This window comes from Gamsiella multidivaricata, assembly GCF_025024155.1.
Source record: "Gamsiella multidivaricata strain RSA 2152 chromosome Unknown BC939scaffold_99, whole genome shotgun sequence".
NCBI classification, from domain to species: domain Eukaryota; kingdom Fungi; phylum Mortierellomycota; class Mortierellomycetes; order Mortierellales; family Mortierellaceae; genus Gamsiella; species Gamsiella multidivaricata.
In genome coordinates, this window is record NW_026251807.1 from 90202 (window position 1) to 113109 (window position 22908).

The following is a 22908-nucleotide window of genomic DNA, read 5'->3' on the forward strand; positions in this document are numbered from 1 at the left end:
CCTCGTGTTCTCCTCTTCTCTGTCCTTCAACACGACATCACACATCAGCAAACACACACCATGCCGCCACCAGCACTCGACCCATCCAAGAAAATCGACTTTTCAAAGTACTACTTCTACGGCACAGTCCTCAATGTCCCGCCCATCCTGCTCATGTACCCCGTGAGGACTGTGCGTCTACTGCAGCAGCGCAAGTCCTCAGTCCCTGTGTCGTCCTCCATCTACACAGTCCTCAAGGACGTCCACCAAAAGAACGGCTTCCGCGCCCTCTATGCTGGTGCAACCGTCTTCAGTCTGGGTCTTACTACCACCAAGATCCTACAGTTCGCGACGTACGACTATCTTGCCCAAAAGACCAAGGAGAACGATTACTTTAAGGTCGATCTTCTCAGAGACCCCAAGGTTCTCAGCGGAGCACTCGGCACCTTCTCCGCAGTGGTCACCACGTTCTTCGCAGTGCCCTTTGACATGGTAAGCCCCAAACGGATGATTTCTACTCCAGTCTGCTTCTCTCCCTCTTCGAGCGCTCTTTCCCTCTCCTATCAATTCTATTTTTTTTAGGGTTGTATGTTCTCCCTTTCCTTTTTATCTTTATATCTCTTTGTCCGTCCTCTACGATAAAGAAGGAAGAATGCGGGAGATGTGTTTATATTGCGATTATCAATCACGTCCGATGAGCCCTGTTCACATACAAAGACCGTATCGAGATGTCTGTGCCAGAGTCTGTACCCTTCTTGTGTCTCCAATGTGTTCCAACGCGCTATTGGAGATCAAAGTGCTTCTTTTTCTATTGTTCAACTGGACGGGGCCTTGTTGAAATTACAAATGGGTCGAGTTCCTGACTGTCCCCCTCTTCCTTTGTCATTGAATCCTTAGATCTCACAACAAATCACAATCGCCAAGGCTGGGGCTCAAGGAAAGGTCGTTCCCGCACCAGTTTCGACCACAGCTGCATCGGTCGCTCCACCACTCGTGCCCGAGGCAGTCGTTGCAGGATCAACAGCGTCAGCAACCAAAGCCCCCTTACACGTCCAAGGATCATTCGAACGTCTCCGCCCTGTGGAGATGCCGATCTCTGAATCGCTAAAGCTGCAGTTCAAACAGGAGGGCTTCCGGTTTTTGTTCCGTGGATATGTCGCCACGCTCATGTCCACCATCCCATTCTTTGCAGCGTACTTCCCTGCCTACGAAGTCACGAGAGTCTGGGTTAAGGATGGCATCCAGTACGTGCGCTCACTACAGTCGAACAGCGAGACTCCTTTCCCACCACCAGAGGTACATCAATTGATCATCTCCGCAGTCGCCGGAAGCATGGCCGCGTTTGTCGGCGTCCTGATCTCCTCACCCAGCGACATGGTCAAGACACGTATTCAGACGGAGCAGCGACTGCAGCCAACCAATGGATCGGGAGTCAAGCTGCCCTTGCCCTCGCTCAAGTGGAAGGATGTCTTTATGGAGATCTGGAAGAACGAAGGGTTCATGAAGTTCTTTGCAGGCACAAGGGCAAGGGCGATCCTTTCTGTCCCCGGAGGCGCTCTCAACTTCGTCATCTTTGATTTCGTTCGATCCATCAGTGCTTCCAAGCAGACGTCCGCGTCCCTGTCGCAAGTTCCGTTATCCGAAAGGAACAAGAAGGCCCTGTACTAGGGTCGCCTGACAAAACGCGGTGACTTTTATCATCTCCCCACTCAAAACCAATACACCTACATCTCATAGAACGACTTGTTTCACAATCATGAACCCCCTCCCCCAGCAAGAATGTACACATAGAATATCGTGCTTATCGACTAATCGACATATATCCATCCCATTCCGTAATAAAAGCAAAATTCCTCTTTGATTCCAAATGGTTCCCAATATTCTATTTGTATTGCGTTGAGGGACGATTGGCGTGATTGATAAGGTCGGGGGAGGGGGAGGTCTAGTGTGTCTGGTATAATGCATAGGGCAAGATGACTCGCCCTCTACTTTCTGTACCACATGGTCGTAACGCGGCTCCTGCGCATCTTCTTCTGCAGCTGAAGCACACCGTACAATAGAGCCTATGAACAAACAAATGCAGTTGGATGTCAATGCTGAATCCACTTGGGTCATATGATGCAGAGGCTGATAACGTAAAAAAAAAAAAAAAAAAAAACCATCCAAGATAATTACCTCAGAAGTTGGTGGGCATCCAGGAACATAGATATCGACGGGGACAATGCGGTCGCATCCACGAACAACAGAGTACGAGTAATGGTAGTATCCTCCTCCGTTAGCGCAAGATCCCATGGAGATCACCCAGCGTGGCTCGGGCATCTAAATCAAACAGCAAAAGGAGAAACGTAAAATTAAAAAAGATGGCCCTGTATCATTTTCATCAAATCCCGTTTTGAGAGGGGCAGACCGCACAAAGGTGTTTTGATGTCTAGGCATACCTGATCATAGACCTTACGGAGAGCAGGTGCCATCTTATTGGTCAAAGTTCCGGCAACGATCATAACATCGGACTGACGGGGCGAGGCACGGAAGACGATTCCGAGACGATCCTGATCGTAACGTCCGGCAGCCATGTGCATCATCTCGACAGCACAGCAGGCGAGACCGAATGTCATGGGCCAGATAGATCCCTCACGACCCCAGTTGATGATCTTGTCCACTGTCGAGAGAGCGTACTCTACAAGGTGGAGATACATTCCGTGTTAGAATCGCGTCTCGTCTTGATATTTATAGAGCATGCCCTGTATCAAAACGCCACTCTTCCGATCCAGTTTATCCAGTTCCCATGGTCCATACCGACTGCGTTGGAGGGCTGTTGAAGAGGTCCGGGATATGACTTTGTGACCGCAGTTGACATGGCACGGTTCTGAGACTGTGCAGCAGGAGCATTGGCTAGATATTTTTTTTTTTTGTTCGATTACAACGATGAGCGAGATGGAGTCAGTGATACAGCGTAGGTTTTCCAGCAGAGCATGTCGTTTGATATCCCGAATGTCATGTCCGAACCTTGCTCGTCCTTCTCGGAAACAAGTCCAAAGTGGCGAATCTGCTGGGTGGCCACGGGCTTGAGAGAGGCGCGGGCAGCTATACGATTGTAAACGATCGGACAGTGTGAGGAACATGGATGTGAGTTGCATGTGCTTTAAACTCGGATCCGACATTGACTTGGTGTTTCCGTAGATGCCGAAACGAGACAGGAAGAGAAGCAAACAGGTGCTGCAGTACCTGCGCCGATGACGGAAGCGCGCAATCCCAGGGTCGAGAGCATGGTGACCGTAGAGGGTTGCCTTGATTAGAGGGTGAGTGGAGAGGAGCGGAGAGAAATGAAGAGGGAGGGTTGTGGGGATGAGATGAGCGGTATCAAAACATCCGAGGGAGTTCCTTGGAAATGAAAGAGGGAGAAAGAATGAGATCAAGCCACCTGACATGCAATTGACAGTCGATCGACTAAGATCTGCAATTAGAGAGGGCATACCTACGTGTGATACTCAGTCCCCTCTTGCAGCTTGGAACGCGAGAAAAAAGAACGCCTTCGTGGGAAAATACTATCTTGCCCCAATGCCTTCAATCTCAGCGTGCATCGAGACGACTAAGAGATTCTGAGTGCCAGTCGGCGCATTCTGTTGAGGCTATATTTGCCTGCAATGGCTCGCAGAGCAGATCTTAGCCCCGATAGTATAAGAAAAATCTAGTGTGGTATGTACCCTACTCTGCATTATTTTTTTGGGCGACGCGTTTCGTGGAGCTAAAATTTGTTATTATTGTTTTTTTTTTTATTTGAGGTTCCCTGCCCATCCCGCTTTCTTTTTTTGTTATATGCTTTCTCATCTTGTGTTTGCTTGCTTCCCAACAATCAACCCTCCATGACCGTCCCTGCGGACTCACACAACCACAACTCAAGGCAGGACAAACTACGACCGTTGACAAGTCTGTCGCCGCCGATGCTGCCGACCGAACAGCAGCTCAAGGGCACAGCACATCAGCTTCCTGGGCCTCAACGCCCAAAGACCAGCAGCACACCCCAGAACTCGCTCATATCCTCCTGGCTCACACATCCCAGCCATTACAACAGCACCAATACCGGCAGCACCAGCGGCTACAACAATCGCGACGATATCGCTGGCAGCACCCGTAGTATCCCTCAAGGGAGCCATCACTTTGATAGAAGCACTCACAGTGTCACAAATCGACCATACCATCCCCCACCACACTACAGCAGTCAGGCATACGAACTCAACCGCTACGATCGTGCAGAAGGCATGGATATTGAAAGTGATGAACGTCGCCAGCAGCAGTACCACCACAACCAATACTATGGGGGCCAGCCTGAGCAAAGGCTGTTCTCACACGACTACCGACACAACCAGTCATATGCAGCCGCTGGTGCTTCGCCCATTGGCGCCACCGCAATTGGTCCACCCACTCCTCAGCCTTTTATCGACTTGACGGTCTCCTCAGACCCACCAGAGAAACGCAAGAGGGGGCGGAAGCCGAAGGTTAAGCCTGAGGAGGGTGCCGTCGATCCTGGAGCACGACCCGCCAAGGAAAAGAAGCCTAAGGAGCCTAAAGAGCCAAAACCACCCAAAGAAAAAAAACCCAAGGAGCCCAAGCCTCCCAAAGAATCGAAACAGAAAAAACTCAAGGGTGATGTATCAATGGGCGTCGGTCCTGCAGCCAAGGCGGAGCGATCCATCCTCAGTTTCTTTGACAGATCAGCGTCGTCCTCGTCCTCTAGACCAATTACCATACCCTTTGGAGAGGTAAGCATGCATGCATGCGTGATCGATTTGTTCTTGGCTATGAGACTCGAATAAGGACCGCGAGATGACTAATTATCTGCCTTGGATCAAATGGACAACTCCATAGGAGTATCGCAGCGATAGTAATGCATCCTCTGCTACCTCACCATCAAAGGGGGTAAGTCTCGGTCGTGAATCATACCCGATCATGTTTATTCATATAATAAAGGGTACTTACACGTATCTCTCTTTCCGCTGTGCCGCCTATAGTCCTTCAAACAGTCGTGCTTGTCATTCGACGTACTGGATCCTTCCAAGACCGACAGTTACTTTGCCAGTATGGCCGCAGCTTCCAAGGACGATGTCAGGCGATTTGGTGGCATCATGAGGGAACTGCCAAAACTGACTGGGCGTGCGCCGTACGAGGATTTGATGAGTGGGATGATTATGAGGAGTTCAAAGCTGCCCAACCTTAACAAGCTGAACCTCTATCACCCAGAGCTCAACATGGACATGCTAGCTGACATCAAGATGGTGCATGAATTCTTGAACACGTTTGGGACTCCTTTGGGATTGACCAAGGACTCTGGCGAGTGGATCACCTTTGGTAAGTGGGACCTACTTGGTATTCATCATCATCATCATTAATGTTCTTCTTTATTTACTCTTTGCTAACTTTGATATACATTATTTTATCTTCACTACGGCTCAGAACTGTTGCTCTCGATGATCAGAAATCCACGAATCGACAACCGCCTTCTGGATCTCAACTGCAAAATGATCATGGCAGCCTATGAGGACGGTCAGTCGCCACAGATTAACCAGTTCAACTTTCCGTACTTCCTCGCAGTCGGTCCGGAGGCAATATCGACACTGGAGGAAAAGAAGGAGGAGAAAAAGAACAAGTACTCGGCATCTTCCAGGAAAAGGCCCGCGACATTAGGACGACTTGGCGCAATCGAGTACTCTGTCTATACCATTGCAGATCGGATCGAGGCACTCGTCAAGGCACTGCACGACATCACGTCTTCGGATCGGTTTCATCGATTCATGAGGGATGAGGTCGAGGAAAACATCACGGCCCTGAAACGACAAAAGAGGAAACGCACAGAGATTCGCAAGGAGCTCGAGACCCAGACGCATGATCTGGAGCGGGAGATGAAGGCGATTGAACGTGAGGCTGCTGTGCTCGAGATCCAACGACAGGCCATCTTGGCGCCCGAACGAGAGCAGGGTCCACCAGAGGACGATACGGGAGCCACGAGGAGTGCGGCATCAAGGCTCCAGCGCCTTGCCCAAGCAAAGGACGCACGCTCCAAGGCGAATGACCTATTGAATCAGCAAAAATCGCTAGCAAATGAACTCAAGATCAAGGAAACAGCATGGGAGGCCAAAAAGGAGGAGCTTGAGGACATTTCCTTGGACGACATGGAGGTTCAGAAGGATCACAACGTACCTCTGACGCAGTTGCGTGGCGGGCAGGTCGTGAACACGGACGAGAAACTGCGGGTCATTTCTCTTGGAAGCGATCGCTGGGGACGCAAATACTGGTTCTGGAAAGAGTTTGGTGGTGTTATCGTCGAGGATCGAGGCCAGGTCGGTCCTCAGGTCGATCCCTCTGCGGCAGAGAAGGAGGCTACTACCGGCACAAAGCAGGAGGACAATGGTCAGGCGAATGTTCCCAGGATGGAAGGAATAGATTCAGCGGTAGCTCAAGGTGAGGACTCATCACCGACCAGCGATCCAGTCAACGATGTCACTCAGCGGATGAAAACTATGGCGGAGCCAGATTTGGCAGGCGACAACGTCCGAAAAGCGCGGGATGACCGTATGTCGATCAACAATTTGCTGTCGGATAAGAGCCCAATGGATGACATCCCATTTTTTGCGGCTCAGGATCGACCAGAGCCCGTCAAGCCTGTACTAGAAAAGGACCTCTTGGATTACGGACCGATTCAAAGCTGGAGTCTCATCTCGACCACGAAAGAACTAGCGTCTATCACCCGTGCACTAAACGCCAAGGGAACTCGGGAGCGCATTTTGAAGGCATCCTTGATCGCAATGCGAAAGGAGATTGAGGCGAGTTTCAGTCGAATCGCGAGTTGGGCTGGACAAGAGTTTGCGCCAAAGAACGAAAAGATCGTTTCTGTCATGGGAGCGGTTGGTCAACCGTTGAGCGAGATGGATCTCATGCTGCTGAAGAAGAAGAGGGGTAGGAAGAGCCGGCAGGAACTTGCGGATATTGCAGCGACCCAGAGGGAACTTGCTGCTCATGCCAATGGCGACAACAGATCGGTGGATATGGATGAGGATTCTTCCGCCGAGCCGCCCCTCCCGTATCATCAGGATGCTGACATGGACGAGGACGAATCCGATCACGAGCATCAGGCCCACGATGAAGACGCGGCTATTCAGGTCAACGGAGATGAAACCGAGCAAGGATTTTTGGCTGCGGTCCGTGATGCCGACTCTGGACCTCTGCCATCCGAATACTTTGAGAGGATTGTCCAAGCTGCGGAGGGAAAGATCGAGGAGCTCTCGCGCAAGATCTGCGGCGATAGCAAGGATGCAATTTCGGCCGCCGTTCGAGAAGTACAGGATATGGATGGCCATGAGCGCGATAGGCTGCTCAGCACGGTCAGGGTTTTGAGACATTGCCTTGAGGCCATGGACGAGGCTTCGGACGAAGAGATGGAAGAACAGGAACAGGAAGACGGCGACAAGCCCACTGACTCTTCCGACAAGGATGACAAGCAACAGGATGAGAGAATCGAAGGAGATGTTGCAATGGACAATGCCGAGACCGAGACTGCAGAAGCCTCGTCCGAAAAGCTATCGCTGACCATCCCTGTCACGGTCAACCCCCGACTCTTGGCTTGGCTGAGGACATGTCGGATCGACAGTATGTTGAAGAGCGTCAGGACATACGGAGCGTTGCATGCGTGGCTGGACGAATGCATAGTTGCGGTCGAGAGTGTTGTCTATGATAGCGATGATGAGGACGAGGACGAGGAGGAAGTGGATGATGCGCGGAAGAAAAAACAAAAGGATGAGGAGGCGGATGAGGATGAAGAGGAAGAGGACGACGACGAAGGCGAGGAGGAGGACGAGCGCGAGAACGAAGAAGAGGAAGGAGAGGATGCGGGTGATGAGAAGGCCCAGGATGAGGAGCACGAAGACGACGAGAGTGAAGACGAGGCTGAGGAGCATCGCGGCCGTCAGCGCAAGACGCGCCAGGAGGTAAGTCAAGGACATGGTTGAAGACGAGGACGTGGCTGCTTGTTGCCTTCCTCACTTTTCTCGATGTGTTCAATATGGTACAAAAGGAAATGTGTCCGACTCACACTTGATTTTGTTTCTTGACATGCTTGGTAGTCTCGCCTGAGGGTAACGACTGTCCACGGACGAGCGTTGCGGGCCAGGAATAACAGGACCGTGGTTTACAAGGAGGACGTGAAGGAGGACGAGGAAGAAGAGGGCAGCAACGGTGAGGAGGAAGAGGAGGAGGAGGAGGAAGAGGAAGAAGAGGAGGAGGAAGAGGAAGAAGAGAGTATCGCAAGTCGACTGAGACGATCAAAGCGGAGCAGGCATTAAATGGTATTCTACGAACACACCTAATACCCTGTGCGGGGGGAGAAGGGGGAGGTGATGACAGCATTATGATTAGAGTAATAAAAACGAAGACCATGCCCGGGACCCCGGATCCAGACATATATATCTTGATTCCCCCTGTCCCTGATGTCTCGTGCAGTGGTGAGGTCACTTTGGTGCAGACATATGATCAGTGATAGGGGAGCGCACCAGGTTCAGGTGTCCAGGGACGATCCATCAGTGACACACGTCCCTCCACACAGTCATCCATTTATAACGTGTTCGAGGCACCATGGCTCTTTTTTTTCTTCACACTGTCAGTTTCTTTGTTCAAAAACATCCCTTTCGGCGACTCTTCTTCATCCAGACCTCATATTTCATCTAAAATACCCTGCTGCAGCTATACAAACACGCTCTAACCCAACCTAACCCAACTTAACCCAACCCACAGCAAAAATGGCCCTCCTAATCCATCATGACGCTGTCCATGCAGCCACACCTTACTATGGACCAGCTCCAACCCCAGACTATGGCGGTACGGCTCCAGGAGCGCATCGCCCATCTCATTTCTTGGGCAGTCGCACTGTCCGCGACACCTGGATCGCGCTCTGGGTCATGTGGCTACTCTGGGCGTTGCTCTTGTAAGTGCCCTTCTTTATCTTTTTGTTCGAACGGTCAGAGCTGTTGATAATGCCAAGGCTAACAGATATACTTTTTTTTTCTGTCTCAATCCGTGCCAGTTTGACAAGGCACCTTCTTGGTCCTCCACTCGCAGTCGAAGCAGAGGGTGCCGAACGAGTGGTGACAGCCTCCAGTCAAGTGGTTCCCGAAGATGGTCCGTACGATATCACCAGGGATGGTGGTGGTGGTCTGCCTGGGGAAAGTGTTCCTGTGGCATCGCCTGCGCTTCGTCCTGCACCGCGACCAAAGAACTTTTTCGGACGCGCTGTTGACAACATTGTAAGTTCAAGCGCATCTTTGTGCACGGATGGTTGCGAATTCTGTTGGATGGCATATAAACAATTGACGTGAATGTGGGGTCAATGTGGTCCGTATCACTCTTTCTCTCCCTCCCTCTCTCTCTCTCTCTCTCTCTCTCTCTCTCTCTCACGCGCACAAAAAATAGAAGGAACGTGTTAGTAGGACACACGGCCTGGTCCGGGATTTGACCCTAATGCTCCTCCTGGTCGTGACCTTGAACAGCTTCGGTACGTGCGAGACGAAGCCTGGCACCCTCATTGATGGCCAACGTTACTTTGGAGCAGGATCCTTCATTAAACTGCTGGATAATTCTTTTTTTTTTCTTGTTGCTATTTCGCTTAGGTCTGGCGTCGCGGGTCTTTGTTCTCATCGCAAGCTGGACCTATGTAAGCAACAGCGCTGGTCAGGCTGTATAAACCATGCCGTATACATCCAACGCCTATCCAAGGGCATTCATCCTGCTGTCTCTCCCTTTTTTTGCTTCTATCAGGTCTTCTTCGCGTTTGTTTGGGCAGGAATGATGATCCTGCTCGACAACCGCATCATCGATCTGATACTTGGCTCGATCGAGATGCTGCTTCTCTTGGCGATGCTGATCGCTGCCTATGCGCTCGGATGGCACGTCGTCTAGGAGAATTCCCCCTTCCTGCTGGGAGTGTCTCGAACACGTTCATTTTTTTTTGTTTTATTCAGCTCAAGGGTGATTCAGCCATTCTGGAGGAAGGAATGTCATTAATTTCGTTTGTAATCATCTACCCCTCCCCCATCTCCATACTTTTCGTCTCCTTCCTTTGTTTCTTGCTTCCATGATGGACGTCCAAGTGATTTGACATAGCAGAGTTATTTTTTTTCTTCTTCTTTAGTTGTGATACGGAAGCTTCATAAGCGCCATTGCCTTTTCTCTTTGCTAATCACCTTTGCACAAGCAATATTCAAACGTTTAATAAATCTCGTTGTCCAATTTGCGTATTATATTCGCCAACAGACAAAAGAAGATAAAAGAGAAAAAAGAAATGAGATACTCTTTGCAATCCTTCTAGAAGCCTAGCATGAACGCGTGCTTGCGGGGGCCCAGGAGCTTCCTGTCCACAGCTCTTCATCGTAGACTTGAGCTGACGCGTCGACTAGCGATTTCCAAAACACGTGCTGTACCTTTTTCAGCGTACAGGCAAGTGGAAGAAGAAGAAGGGCTGCTGTTGGAAGAGAAGCTGCTTCTTCTCCACGCCCGCACATGAAAGGGCAAGCGATGTCGCCCCCCTTGCGCTCTCCTCCGTTCCAGTCATTAGAAACACCGCAGTGTGGAGCATAAGGAAGTGGAGGTTTAAAAAAAAAAGAAGTTTTATTCCCCTCCCCCTCTTCGTCTTCTTTCTTTCCTCTCACATGCTTTTGAATGTCGTGTCCCATATGAGTGGATGGATGAGTACGTACGGGATTCAGGTGCTCACAAGCAGTTGATCGGGGGCTGCCAGAACCGCCCTTTGCTCCTCTCGTGCATTCGTGCTTATGTGTTCCTTCGCGGCTCTTTTTTTTCATTTTCTCACAGGCGAGAGAGCCCCTTCTCTGCATACCAGAAATAAAACGGCCGTCCACAGAACGGCCTGAGCGGCAATAACGATGAGAAAGAATGAAGCTGCATACTGTATGCTGCATGTTACCGCCGCTGCTGCTGCTGCTGACGATGATGGTGATGACGGTGAATGCATGTGCGTTTGGGTGCTTGGCTACTACACAATCTCATTATCCACATCAATGGCATGTTTGTGCATGTGTCTGCCATGGAAGGAAGAAATTGCAATACACATGCAGGAAAGAGGAGTGTGCGTGCTTGCTTGCTTGCTTATCCTTTCTCGCGCGATTCAATATCTTTCTACACATCGTCTTTAATCGATCTTCTTTACTCTCTCTCTCTTCTTCTCTCTCTCTCTTCCCTTTTCTTTCCTTCATCCTTTCTTCTCCTTTTCTTTTCTTCTTTTTTTCCTCGGTCTATCCACCTCGACTTCTCCTCAACCTCCGCAACTACTTTCATCCGCCGCTCAGGTACAAACGCACCTCGAACAACCCTATGCCTGACATGCAAGCACACCCTGACCGCAACAGTTAATTAATTCAGTTTTTTCTCCCATCTGCCCCTCCTCGCCATTCCCCATCTCATCACAGATTCCACCTCATTCCCCTCCCAAGAGGCAAAGACATAAGAAAAAAGAAAGAAACAGCCATGACAGTGTCAAAGACATCGATAGTCAACGCAGGGGCTGTCACCGACACCAATGCCCTACCGGACATCCCTCCAACCGCAGAGGATCTGAAGACGGCCTCGAAAAAGAAGCCCTATCGCCACGACTTTCCCGTCCACACCAAAACCGTGCCCAGCCCGTTGTCGAAGGAGGCTCCGCCAGAGAGCTATCGCGGATTCGTGAACCTTGGCAGTAAGTTGCTTACCTGCTTGCTTGCTTGTTCTGTTGTTGGATACGTGGGTTTGATTGCGGGTTTGTTTGTTTGTGTACTCGGCGGTGATTTCAGATCGGGAGCACAAAGGACGATGACGGCACACAGAAAGTGCACAGACATGGATGGACCTGGACTAGATGGGAACCAGCGAGTACTTTCACTTTGCAGGCGCCAATAAGGAAAATAGACGAATATAAAGGGCAATTTTTTTTTATCGCTCGACGAACTTGAAGCTGACAGGACGCGGACAGAAATAGGGGGAGCGTCTTGCTGACGGTGAAGACACCTGGCGGTTATGGCTACCAATCCGAAGGCGCGTTGCGGCGACGAGAGGGAATGGGCTGGGCAATGGGCACCAGTGTTTACCTGCTATGCAGCCAAGCGGATAAGGGCTAAAAGATGTCCTCAAATTGACATGAGGGTGTAGCTCCCTCAGCTGATTGGTTGGCCAGTGCGAAGAGGGGTTCTTGCAAGGCACCCTGTTATCGGCCAAGCATATTATCCACAATGCTGGGCAACCTCGACCGGCCTTGTGCGCCCCGCTATCTTCCTTCCGACCATTACAGCCGAGTGATCTCTATCTCGCGTAAATAGCCCCCACCCAAGGAGCTATCGTTCAACGCACTAACAAACCTTACTACTTTTGTCTATTTAGTGCTACTGCTGTTCGGTAACAATATCCGCCTGATCATCGAAAACTACCTCAAGTACGGTTTCCTCCTCTCCATCCCCGGATCAAACGTGTCCCGCCAAGACTGGATTCTAACGGCCGTCACCCATGCGATCCTGCCCATCAATGTCCTTGCGGCCTACAAGCTGGAGGAATGGGCCATGAAGTTGGCTGTCGGGTTCAGGAAGCGTCGCTCCGAAGAGCTACAGAACGGCACCTCGCCTTCATCCGACATTGCAGCTGCCAAGACCGTTGCCGCAGGAGACGACACCAAGGATGAAAAGAAGTCGACGCCCATCAGGGTTCACAACGTCGAAACGATCGCAAAGGCCAATCAGTCGACCGTGGGCTGGCTCCACGTCCTGAACCTGTCGACCATCCTGGCGTGGCCCTCGTTCATGTCCTATTTTATGATCTACCACCCGTTCCTGGCCATGTCCTGCTTGATAAACGGCTTGGTCCTGTTCTTGAAGATGACTTCGTTCGCACTCGTCAACCAGGATCTCAGGGCTGCCTATATCTTTGATGCACCAAAGGAGCAGCTTCAGCACCTGGCTGCGGTTCACGAGGTTCCTGTTCCTAGCAACGACGACTCCGCAACAACGACATCTGCACCTGCGACGGCGGCGAACGCACATATTTACCAATACGATGTCCAATATCCCGACAACATCAAGCCCAAGAACATTGGCTACTTTTGGCTCGCACCAACACTCTGTTACCAGCCCTCCTACCCTCGGACCACCATCTTCAGGAAATCATTCTTTGTGAAGCGCTGTCTCGAGATTTTGACCTGTCTGGGCATGATGTACTTCTTGATCGAGCAGTACGCGACCCCGACACTGCAGAACTCTGTCAGGGCCTTGGATGATCTGGCGTTTGGCACGATTCTGGAGAGACTCTTGAAGCTGAGCACGACGAGCGTCATTATCTGGTTGCTCATGTTCTATACCTTCTTTCATTCTTTCTTCAACGCACTCGCTGAGGTATGGAGACTAGTGCATTTGTCATCGTTCTGTCGTTTTGAGATGTCAACACTAGAGATCAGCTATACCCACTCACTCGCTCGCCCTTTTTTCTTTCTTTTTTTCTTTCTTTCTTTCTTTCTTTTTCTCTCTCTAGGTCTTGTACTTTGGCGATCGATGCTTCTACCTCGCTTGGTGGAACAGTTCCCGCTTGAGCGAGTACTGGCGCCTCTGGAACAAACCCGTCTACACCTTCTTCAAGCGCCACGTGTACCTGCCCATGGTCACCGCAGGCTACAAGCCCGCCGTTGCCTCCTTCGTCATCTTCACCATCTCTGCGGTCCTACACGAGGTCCTTATCGGCTTCCCCACCCACATGATCTACGGATATGCCTTCGCGGGCATGTTCTTCCAGATTCCCCTCATCGCACTGACAGAACCCCTCGGTCATTGGAGGGGACGAGGAAGTGGACTCGGGAACATGATCTTCTGGGTCTCTTTCACCATCCTCGGCCAGCCAGCATGTGCAATGTTGTATTATTACCACTGGACCAAGCAGCGCATGGACGGATAAAGCGCACATTCCATCTGCACAATAGCATTTACCTTCATTTCAAATACATACTTATTAAGCCACATATCACTATTTGTTCTCTATGTTTGCAATCATCATGTTGTGAGATCGATATTCGAAATGGATCCTCAGCAAAGGCGCACTGAGAGGGAAAGGTACTGGTAGACGCTAACCAGATCTTAGTCGTCGTCGCTGATGTCCACATACTTTGGCTTCTTGGTGACTGAGCGTGCCTTCGTGGGACGCGACACAATCATCGAGACATCATCAAGATCTGCGAGCAGCTGCGTCGAAGCTGCTAGGGCCTTGGGTGGAGCAGACGACGACGAGTTCAGTGTCTTCGCTCCTGCAACAGCCCCCGTCGATGTCATCGAAGTCGCCAACGACGAGGATGAGCCCTCACCCCCCACTCCACTCAAACTTCCTCCTCCTCCATGGCCAACACCCCCATCACCTGATCCGGATGCTCCTGTCAAGCTGGAGCTGCTTCCGCCCATTCCTGATGACTTTCGGCTAGGAAGTGTCGGTCGCTTCTTCAACTGTGACACCTTAGATGGGGCACTGATAGAGAACATTGAGTCGTCGTCTTCATCCACGATCACCGGCGGGACCACACTGGCTGGTATTGTCGCTCCAGCAGAAGGCTTCTTGCTCTTGAACTCAGGTTCGTCTGGCCCAGATCCTATATCACGGTCTGTACCATCGGGAGTACCAAAATCACCGTCGACGACTCCATCGCCCATATCCACATCGTCACCATCGTCCGACAACGAAAACACTTTTTTCGCTGCACTGACAGCAGCACTGTGGCCCGGTGCTGACTTGGACGGCTTAGGAACCGGTGCAGCGCGCGAAGACAGTTTCTTGCCCTTCGGCTTTTCTTCCACATAGTCATCCTCGTCGTCGTCATCCACAGCGCCAGTATCTAGTTCCGTATCCTCGTCATCGTCACCTTCAGAGTCTGATGCAATGGTTCTCGTGCGCGACTTGTACGTAGCTTTGCCCTTTGGTTTTGATGCATAGCTCGTTGCCTTGGGTCGGTATCCCTCACCCTCGCTCACGTCGTCACTCGTTGGAGCCACAGCAGCAACAGCGACCTTTGCGGTCTCCTCAGGCTCGACACTCTTCGTCATCTTGCGTGGTGTGAATGTGCTTCCAGTCGGTTTCTTTGGCGAGGGCAAAAAATCGTCCTGCTCATCATCTTCATCCGAGTCCTGGTCCACAATCACGGGACGCTTGGCTCGAGCAGCTCGTGGAACTCTTGTCGAAAGCCCACGTGGCTCCACCACAATATCGTCCATGTCGACATCTTCGTCATCATCACCCCTGCCGCCACGCTTGGCTGACGACCCAAAGTCCTCATCATCGTCATCGTCACCATCGCTATCGAGGATCTTCTTCCTTGACCGGGCCTTTGTCGCCTTCTGCGGCCGAGTCGATTTTTCGTCTGCGCTCCCAGGTTCGTCCTTGATGATATCTGTCTTGGAATTAGAAGTAGTACCGTTACTGGCCTGCTTCACCTTCATCATGTCAAGAATCGACTGCTGCTTCTTGGGTGCCGAAGTCGTCGACTTCGTCGCTGAGGAAGCCGTAGAAGCTGAATCATTTTTGATGAAGCGCGATATCGACTCCTGCTTGACTTCAGCCTTGATCTCAGGCGGTGATGACTCCTTCTTGGCCGTTGAAGTTACTGCTTTCTTGACCACCGGCGCCTTCTTGGGCTTTGTGTCCTCGAAATCATCATCATCCAAGTTTTTCTTGACAGTGGTTTTGGGGCCGCCGAGGGCCCTTCCGCGACCGCCCTTCAATGGCTTCTTGCCCTTGTTGCCGCTGCCCATATATGCTTCCTCTTCAAGATCGTGCTGAAGCAGCTCTTCCCATGCGACAATGAATGCGTCCAAGTCTTCGTCCCAGAGCGTGTAGGCAGACTTGTCGATCAACAATTTTAGTTCTGCGTTCTTGAGGTCACGCTCTCTTTTGTGTTCCTCAACCTTTTCATGCGTCAAGTTCCAGATGGGCATCCTCAAGAGGTAGTCATACTCGTTACCCTTATCGACTTTGACTTTGGCTACTGTTGGGTCGGGAACCTCGGCAGAATCGATTTCGACATCCAGTTCGGCCTCAGTGTTGAAACCCTTTATATGCATCTCCTCGACAATCAGGGTCTTCTTGCGGTTCTGGACCTGCAGCTCTCCGGAAATAATCATCAAGATAAATCGGACCTTATTGTCAAGTCGCATCCACTGCTTGGTGTAGACGTCAACTAGATATTCCTAATAATTGTGAATAACAAAGCTTGTGAGAAGCGCTCTATAAACTGCAAGATTCTTTAGATTCAACCATGTGCCAGTTGATATTGGAACCATACCTTGCGCTTGCGGTAGTATTCAAGGCGGAGGTCATAGAACTCCTGCACAATCTCCTCGGCACTCGAGTACTTCTTAATGCGACCCTGTGGGTCAAAGCAAACCATGTTCGAGGTCGAAACAGAACCCACTAGCTTGAACTTAGACTCCAGGCCCTCCTCCCGCGCCTTTCGCATCTGATCTTGAGTCAGAGTAATAACCAGATCGATTCTTGAGAGAGTGCCGTCATCACGGTAGTCCTTGATCCAGGAGGGGGTCTTATCTGTTCCAGCGATCCAACTTTCGAGCTGCTCTTTGTATGGCGTAGTCCAGGTACGGATAGGGAGCTCCTTGACCCGGACATTCGTGTCATCAATCTCCTCAATGGTCCCCAGCACTTTATATTTGTGCTCCGCTTCCTTCTCGATCGAACCAACAAAGCCACGATACCATGGTACCATCGGGACTTGGTCTTCTCCTTTCATAAGCCGACGAATGTTGGCAATAATGTCCATGGGATTATAGTTGGGAATGTTGGAGCTCCAACCGGTACCGATACCGTCTGAACCATTGACCAGGACCATGGGAATGACTGGTATGTACCATTCGGGTTCAATCCAGTCGCCGTCCTCATTCAGATATTTCAAAAGAGGGTCGTCGTGTAAGTGGAAGATGCGCCTTGTGATGGGTGGGACTGTGGTGAAGATGTAACGAGCACTGGCGGCGTCCTTGCCACCCTGCATTCTACTACCGAACTGTCCATTGGGCGAGAGCAGATTGATGTTGTTGCTACCAACAAAGTCCTGAGCTAAGCCGACGATGGTCATGGTCAAACTTTGCTCGCCGTGGTGATATGACGACTTTTCAGAAACGTATCCTGCCAATTGCGCCACCTATTGAGCATTCAGGGATGGAGAAGTTAAAGCATCGATTAATATCGCATCGTCAAGAAGTCATAAACAGACGTTCAATTGTTCAGAAAACTTGGCCATACTTTGATTTCCCCGGCAATCTTCTTCTTAAATGCTCCAAAAATGACTTTACGCTGACCAGGTTTCAAGCCGTCGACCATGGAAGGAATAGAACGAATATTATCTGCCATCGAAAAGAGAATCAGCTCCTTGTTAATAAAATCCTCAATCGGAATCTTATCGATCTGAGTATCGAGATATGTGCCGGGCTACGAACACGTTGATGTATAAACATAGAAGGATGAGCGGTTAGCAATTATGTGCAAATGAATGGTCTCGAAAAACATTTAAAATGAGGGGCAGCCGGTCCCAAGATCTTACCTGGAATCTGGCAAGCCATTCTTTACGCTCGTCAGCTTTCTTCTTGTTGAAGGCCATGTCGACCAGCGCACGAGCCTCGTCTGTCGATGGAGCGAACTCTTTCTTATGCCGATCCATTTGACTGAAGTAGTCCTTAGCATCTTCCTTAGTGCTCGTACCCAAACCCTTATAGTACTTGATCCTCCACCCCCTGGCACCATCCTCAGACTCCTTCCACGCCTCGTACTGTGGAATTGTATAGAAGGTTTGCTTCTCTCTGCCTTTCGTAGCCTTGACGATGGGTGTGATGAATTCAACAAGAAATCCTGGGATCTTGAGCAGCGAGGGAAAGTAGTGGTCAAAAAAGTTGATGACAAGTCCTTTGATGTGAGATCCGTCGTGATCCTGATCTGTCATAATCATTAGTCGACCGTATCTCAACTCGTCGATGCTGGTGTAGACCTTGCCTTGCTTCAACCCGAGAATCTTTTTGATAGCCTCAATCTCCTTGTTGTTCGATACCACGCTGGTCGCAGTGTCTCGAACGTTAAGAAGTTTCCCGCGGAGGGGAAAGACACCAAAATAGTCGCGTCCGATAACGCTAAATCCGGCCATCACCAATGTCTTTGCAGAATCTCCCTCAGTGAGGATCAGGGTACAATGTCGTCCACCACGACCAGCCTTATGGGCGTCTTCAAGCTTGGGGATAGTGAGACGCTGTCGGGTCAATGTACCGTCTGTCTTTTTGAGCGCGAGTGTGTCCTTGACGGCGGCCCAGTTGACGACACCATCGACGATTGGTGACTTGATGACGTCCTTGACGAACTTTTCGCTGAGTTCGCATTTAGATCCGAAGGCGGACTGTTTCAACGTCATGTTCTCCTTGGTCTGGGAATCGAAGGCGGGGTTCTCGATCAAGCAGTTAATAAAAACCCACATATGACTCTTGATGTGGAAGGGCTTGACGTTGGTTGATTTCGACCTCTTCTTGACAGCAGCGATAAGCTCCTTGACGATTTGGTTTGCAATATAATCGACATGAACTCCTCCCTTTGAGGTCGAAATGCTGTTGACGAAACTGACTTGCTGGAATTGGCCATCGCTTGGGATACAGGCAATCTCCCAGCGTGGGTTCGTGTTGTCGTAAATCAGCTTGGGCTTTTCTTCGTCCTTCTCTGGTGTTGGAATGTACATCTCGATGTACTCCTTGAAGTTCTTGATCTTGATGCGCTCTCCGTTAAGATAGACCTTGATTCCCTTGACGCATCCCGCCATGTCATATGTCCTCTTCTTAAGAAGGGCCTCCAGATCCGCATCGATGCACTCCATGCCAAATCTCTCAAAGTCAGGTTTGAAGGTAATCCTGGTGAACTCCTCACCCTTCTTCATCGGTGCGATCTTTGGCTTGCCTGTGACCGACATATTTTTGCTGAAGACCTGCTTATACGTCAGACCGTTCGTCTTGTCCGCAGTCTCGACAATGAACTCTGTGCTGAAAATGTTGCAAAGCTTGGCACCATATCCATTTCTGCCTCCAGTGACCTTTTTCTGGGAATCGTCGTAGTTGGAAGATGTCAACAGATGTCCGAAAATGAGCTCGGGAACGTAGCAACCCTCCTTTTTATGTATTTCGACAGGGATTCCTTTGCCATTGTTGTAAACTGAGATCTGTCCGTTCTCTTTGTCGATGTTGACCTTAATAGTGTCCATGCTGTCATCACGGATCTATAACAGATGGATGCGATCGAGCGTCAATATCCATGTTTTTACGATGAAGGTATTGATCGTGCACAGTAAGTATGAAAGTACCTTGTTATCAGCTGCATTGACAATGATTTCATCCACAATCTTGTAGAGACCGGGCACGATGTTAACTTGGCGGTTGACAAACTTTGTCGAGTCCGGATCGAGCACCCAAAGTGATTGTTGGTTCATTTCCGTGGTTCCAATGTACGTATCTGGCCGCAGAAGGATGTGTTCGAGTGGCGTCTTTTTCTGATAGATATCCTCGATTGTACGGTTCTCGTTGTAGTCGGCTCCCTTCTTTTGCGCTTTCTTCGGTGGCGGCGTTGCGTCGTCGTCGTCGTTGTCCTTGTTGCCACCGTCCTCGTCGACATCACTGTTGTTGCTCAGTTTGCGCTTATTTGACTGCGCTCCGTTCGTCCCAGGTTTTGTCGGCTTTGCTGCCTTTGACTTACTAGGAGCTGCCGCCTTTTTTGGTACTGTTTTTGGTTTTGCGACCTGGAGCGAAGAAAATGCGAAAAAAAAAGGTATCAGTCATGGGTCATAAAAAGATATACTTTTGCGCAGGCGTTGTGGCGGAGAGCCAGCAGAACTGGGGAGTGCAGACGCACTGAGCCAAGAAAGTATCCACGACCACACATTGTGCATTGTCGAAGCGGGCTGTCCTGATGGAATGAGGAGTTGTACCTTTTTTGTGACTTCAGGTTCATATCCGTCACTCTCATCCTGCGACAGAACAAAGTTGTCTTCCTCGCTGTCCGACATGATGGTAGGTTGCAGCCAGTCTCAGCTGTGTGAATGAGATGAAATGTAGAGGTTGCAAGACTGTACTGCTGGAGTGAATGGGGCAGTCTGAAGAGGAGGGAAGTGGAGAATGAAAGAGAACCGTTGGAACACGCGTTGCTGGGGAAAGTGTGTTGTCCTGGAATGAGAAGCGCGCTTTGAGCAGTCCTTTCCCGTGATTGCAGGAATGCGGATTGTACGTTGTACGTAGAATCGGTAACTTCATCCCTTTTTTTCCAGCTCGCTTAGTACACACTCTCATCAACCCTCACACTCTTCCTCCCCCATCATATACTCGTATAAATCCTCACCATGTTCATCCTCGATTGGTTCCGCGATGTCCTGTCCAGCTTGGGTAAGTACAGCAGTAGCCACCGACCAACGACTAGGAACTCTTCAGCATCTGCCCTGCATCAGAACAAACAAGACCGGATCTGTCCACGCCCTCGGTTTTTGATAATGGCGCGCCTTATCTTTATACTCCCGCCGGGCGCATCACTTTCACCTCTGATGCTTATCCCATTCAGGTTCAATGGCTCTTTGGATATCATTGTTGGACTCTCTGGAACAAGAAATCCCTGGGATACAAGGGCAAATCATACGTAGAACGCACCATTGTTTTTACACACAACATACGCGACTTCAGCCCCTGTTATTTGATGAAGGGGCGAACTCTACCACCAAATCCGAAGAATCCGTATCCATCATCACCGCTGGAGCCGATGTTTGGGCGTAAACTGTCCGACATATAGCGCAATACATATGGGTGTCAGATCGAATGTCTAACGCGCTCTTGCTTTTATGAAATATTAGGCCTTTTCAACAAGAATGCCAAGATTCTTTTCCTCGGTCTTGACAATGCTGGAAAGACCACTCTGCTCCACATGTTGAAGAACGACCGCTTGGCCACTCTCCAGCCTACTCTCCACCCCAGTATGTGCTACGTCTGCCAGACCTTGATTATGATGACTATGTTGCAATTGCTGGCAAACGGTTTAATGGACCATAATTAACACTTTTGTTGTTCTATTCCAGCCTCTGAGGAGCTCTCAATCGCCAACGTCAAGTTCACGACGTTCGACTTGGGTGGACATCAGCAAGGTGGAGTAGATCGATCATACCTCCATAATAGCATTCCTCTTGCGGATGATCTTTCTTTGGCAATACTGACATTCTTCAACCTTGTTCCTATTTCCGTAGCTCGTCGTATTTGGAAAGATTACTTTGCCGAGGTCAACGGCATTGTCTTTTTGGTCGATACCCAGGATCGCGAGCGCTTTGGAGAGTCCAAAGCTGAGTTGGATGTAAGGGCTATTTTGCCGCTTCAAAAGCTGTTTGTTTACGCGCAAAAGTCGATGTGATGCTGGAAACTAACCGTGCCTTCTTGATGCTAACTTTCTGAAATATAGGCCCTCCTCGCCATTCAGCAGTTGGAGCGCACCCCGTTCTTGATTCTTGGAAACAAAATCGATGCCCCTGGCGCAGTCTCTGAGGAGGAGCTCCGCTCTCAACTCGGATTGATTCAGACCACTGGCAAGGGCAAGGTCCCACTGAAGGACATGCGCCCCATTGAGGTCTTTATGTGCTCGGTCGTCATGAAGCAGGGATACGGCGATGGTATGCTTGCTATCGCTTGAGCGCGAATTATCATTTATCTTATCTCGATTATACTAACTGATTCCACCTTTATGTATCACTAGGTTTCCTCTGGATGTCCCAGTACATCTAAGTGATAGACATATCAACATATTTGATGTCGTCCAAAATATGTAGCTGAATTGCACAGAGCCAATTTTTTGTCATCCAGCTGGATTCTATCTTCACCGTTACCTTCATAGCCTTTCCGTTCTCTCTTTCAGCTCTATAATACAGTCATTTTTTATGATATATAATCACCTGTCGAGTTTATCTACGCGCATGGGTTTAAAGAGTATAAATAAGACGCAGAAATTACAAAAGACCTCAATGAGAGCGTGTTTATTAATGCCAGTAGCAACTGCGGACATCGAGACGCGTGGACAGAAAACGCCTTGAAAAGGGCATATGCAGAAAGGCGTGTCTGAGAAGCTAGCTTGTAGACTGTTGTATGAGCCATACTATACGCCCCGAAACTCGGAACAAGAAAGCACAGAAGCAGCAACGAGCCACGGATAAAAGGTTGCAGTTTACTAAAACAAGCAAGGCTGCTGATCTCCGTTGTATCACACTTCATCATGGTAAGGGCTCACTTTCGTCCTCAGTCGTGTAGACTACATCTTCATTCATTGACATGAACATTTACTTCAAGGTCTGCTCTTATTCGCAAAGTCTTCTTCCATAGCCATGGTCTCACTGCATGGCTCTGACCACTTCAAAGATACGTACGATTCTGCGGAGCTGGGAGTAGAACAATGGCAACCTTTGTGGATGACGGGGCTCTCGTCCTTCCTGGCCAGGCTTTTGAGGCAAACCTTGAGAATGGACATGCACATGGGCTGAGCGGATCATGATGTGTGATGTGAATCCTCTTCCAAGGATGTTAATCCCCGCTCTCTTTACTCTCTCCATAATATTAAGAGAGTGATGCGGCTAGGGATGAGTTCTTATTCTTCTTGTGACCTTGCATGGAACTCCTTTATCGCGAATAGATCGGAATGTTGCACAAGCTCTTTGATTGCTAATGTGTTACCGTTGAGGCTGTGCACCACGCGGGCCAGATATACGTGTCGATCACTATGTCCCTTCAATGCAGTGCGAGCACCAAGTGCAAACCCATTATGCTGCTGACAAAGGCTTTTCTTGCTATTGCACATTTTCATCGTTTGGTTCAATCTTCACTA

The 22908-nt window shown here is 49.9% G+C and overlaps 7 protein-coding genes across 7 annotated transcripts; 5 read left to right on the forward strand and 2 right to left on the reverse strand.

Annotated features, from left to right (window-relative positions):
- Window positions 1–60: 60 nt before the first annotated feature.
- On the forward strand, window positions 61–1647 carry BC939DRAFT_481359 (mitochondrial carrier domain-containing protein; the record flags this gene model as incomplete). Its single annotated transcript, XM_051559018.1, has 2 exons — window positions 61–471; window positions 877–1647. 2 exons carry the CDS (start codon window positions 61–63, stop codon window positions 1645–1647), a joined length of 1182 nt encoding a protein of 393 aa, XP_051407295.1.
- A 317-nt stretch (window positions 1648–1964) lies between these two features.
- Window positions 1965–2675, reverse strand: BC939DRAFT_402903 (uncharacterized protein; the record flags this gene model as incomplete). The annotated part of the gene is made up of 3 exons (XM_051552704.1): window positions 1965–2042; window positions 2155–2298; window positions 2418–2675. 3 exons carry the CDS (start codon window positions 2673–2675, stop codon window positions 1965–1967), a joined length of 480 nt encoding a protein of 159 aa, XP_051407296.1.
- Window positions 2676–3790: 1115 nt separating this feature from the next.
- On the forward strand, window positions 3791–8448 carry BC939DRAFT_336535 (uncharacterized protein). Its single transcript, XM_051551646.1, has 5 exons — window positions 3791–4739; window positions 4846–4896; window positions 4989–5325; window positions 5431–7958; window positions 8094–8448. The coding sequence occupies exons 1-5, from the start codon at window positions 3843–3845 to the stop codon at window positions 8310–8312; spliced, it is 4032 nt and encodes a 1343-aa protein (XP_051407297.1). The 5' UTR covers window positions 3791–3842; the 3' UTR covers window positions 8313–8448.
- Window positions 8449–8765: 317 nt separating this feature from the next.
- Window positions 8766–9680, forward strand: BC939DRAFT_481362 (uncharacterized protein; the record flags this gene model as incomplete). The annotated part of the gene is made up of 3 exons (XM_051559019.1): window positions 8766–8950; window positions 9059–9269; window positions 9633–9680. 3 exons carry the CDS (start codon window positions 8766–8768, stop codon window positions 9678–9680), a joined length of 444 nt encoding a protein of 147 aa, XP_051407298.1.
- Window positions 9681–11153: 1473 nt separating this feature from the next.
- On the forward strand, window positions 11154–13978 carry BC939DRAFT_466668 (MBOAT, membrane-bound O-acyltransferase family-domain-containing protein). The gene is made up of 4 exons (XM_051557676.1): window positions 11154–11327; window positions 11448–11716; window positions 12394–13394; window positions 13531–13978. Exons 2-4 carry the CDS (start codon window positions 11506–11508, stop codon window positions 13945–13947), a joined length of 1629 nt encoding a protein of 542 aa, XP_051407299.1. The 5' UTR covers window positions 11154–11327; window positions 11448–11505; the 3' UTR covers window positions 13948–13978.
- Window positions 13979–14109: 131 nt separating this feature from the next.
- On the reverse strand, window positions 14110–20214 carry BC939DRAFT_336533 (DNA topoisomerase). Its single transcript, XM_051551645.1, has 6 exons — window positions 19994–20214; window positions 19373–19804; window positions 17585–19288; window positions 17287–17472; window positions 16316–17185; window positions 14110–16220 (listed from the first exon to the last, which is right to left on the reverse strand). The coding sequence occupies exons 1-6, from the start codon at window positions 20069–20071 to the stop codon at window positions 14127–14129; spliced, it is 5364 nt and encodes a 1787-aa protein (XP_051407300.1). The 5' UTR covers window positions 20072–20214; the 3' UTR covers window positions 14110–14126.
- A 163-nt stretch (window positions 20215–20377) lies between these two features.
- BC939DRAFT_488108 (small COPII coat GTPase sar1) lies at window positions 20378–22047 on the forward strand. Its single transcript, XM_051559368.1, has 6 exons — window positions 20378–20444; window positions 20903–21022; window positions 21125–21190; window positions 21290–21393; window positions 21499–21706; window positions 21790–22047. The coding sequence occupies exons 1-6, from the start codon at window positions 20402–20404 to the stop codon at window positions 21816–21818; spliced, it is 570 nt and encodes a 189-aa protein (XP_051407301.1). The 5' UTR covers window positions 20378–20401; the 3' UTR covers window positions 21819–22047.
- The last annotated feature ends 861 nt before the right edge of the window (window positions 22048–22908 follow it).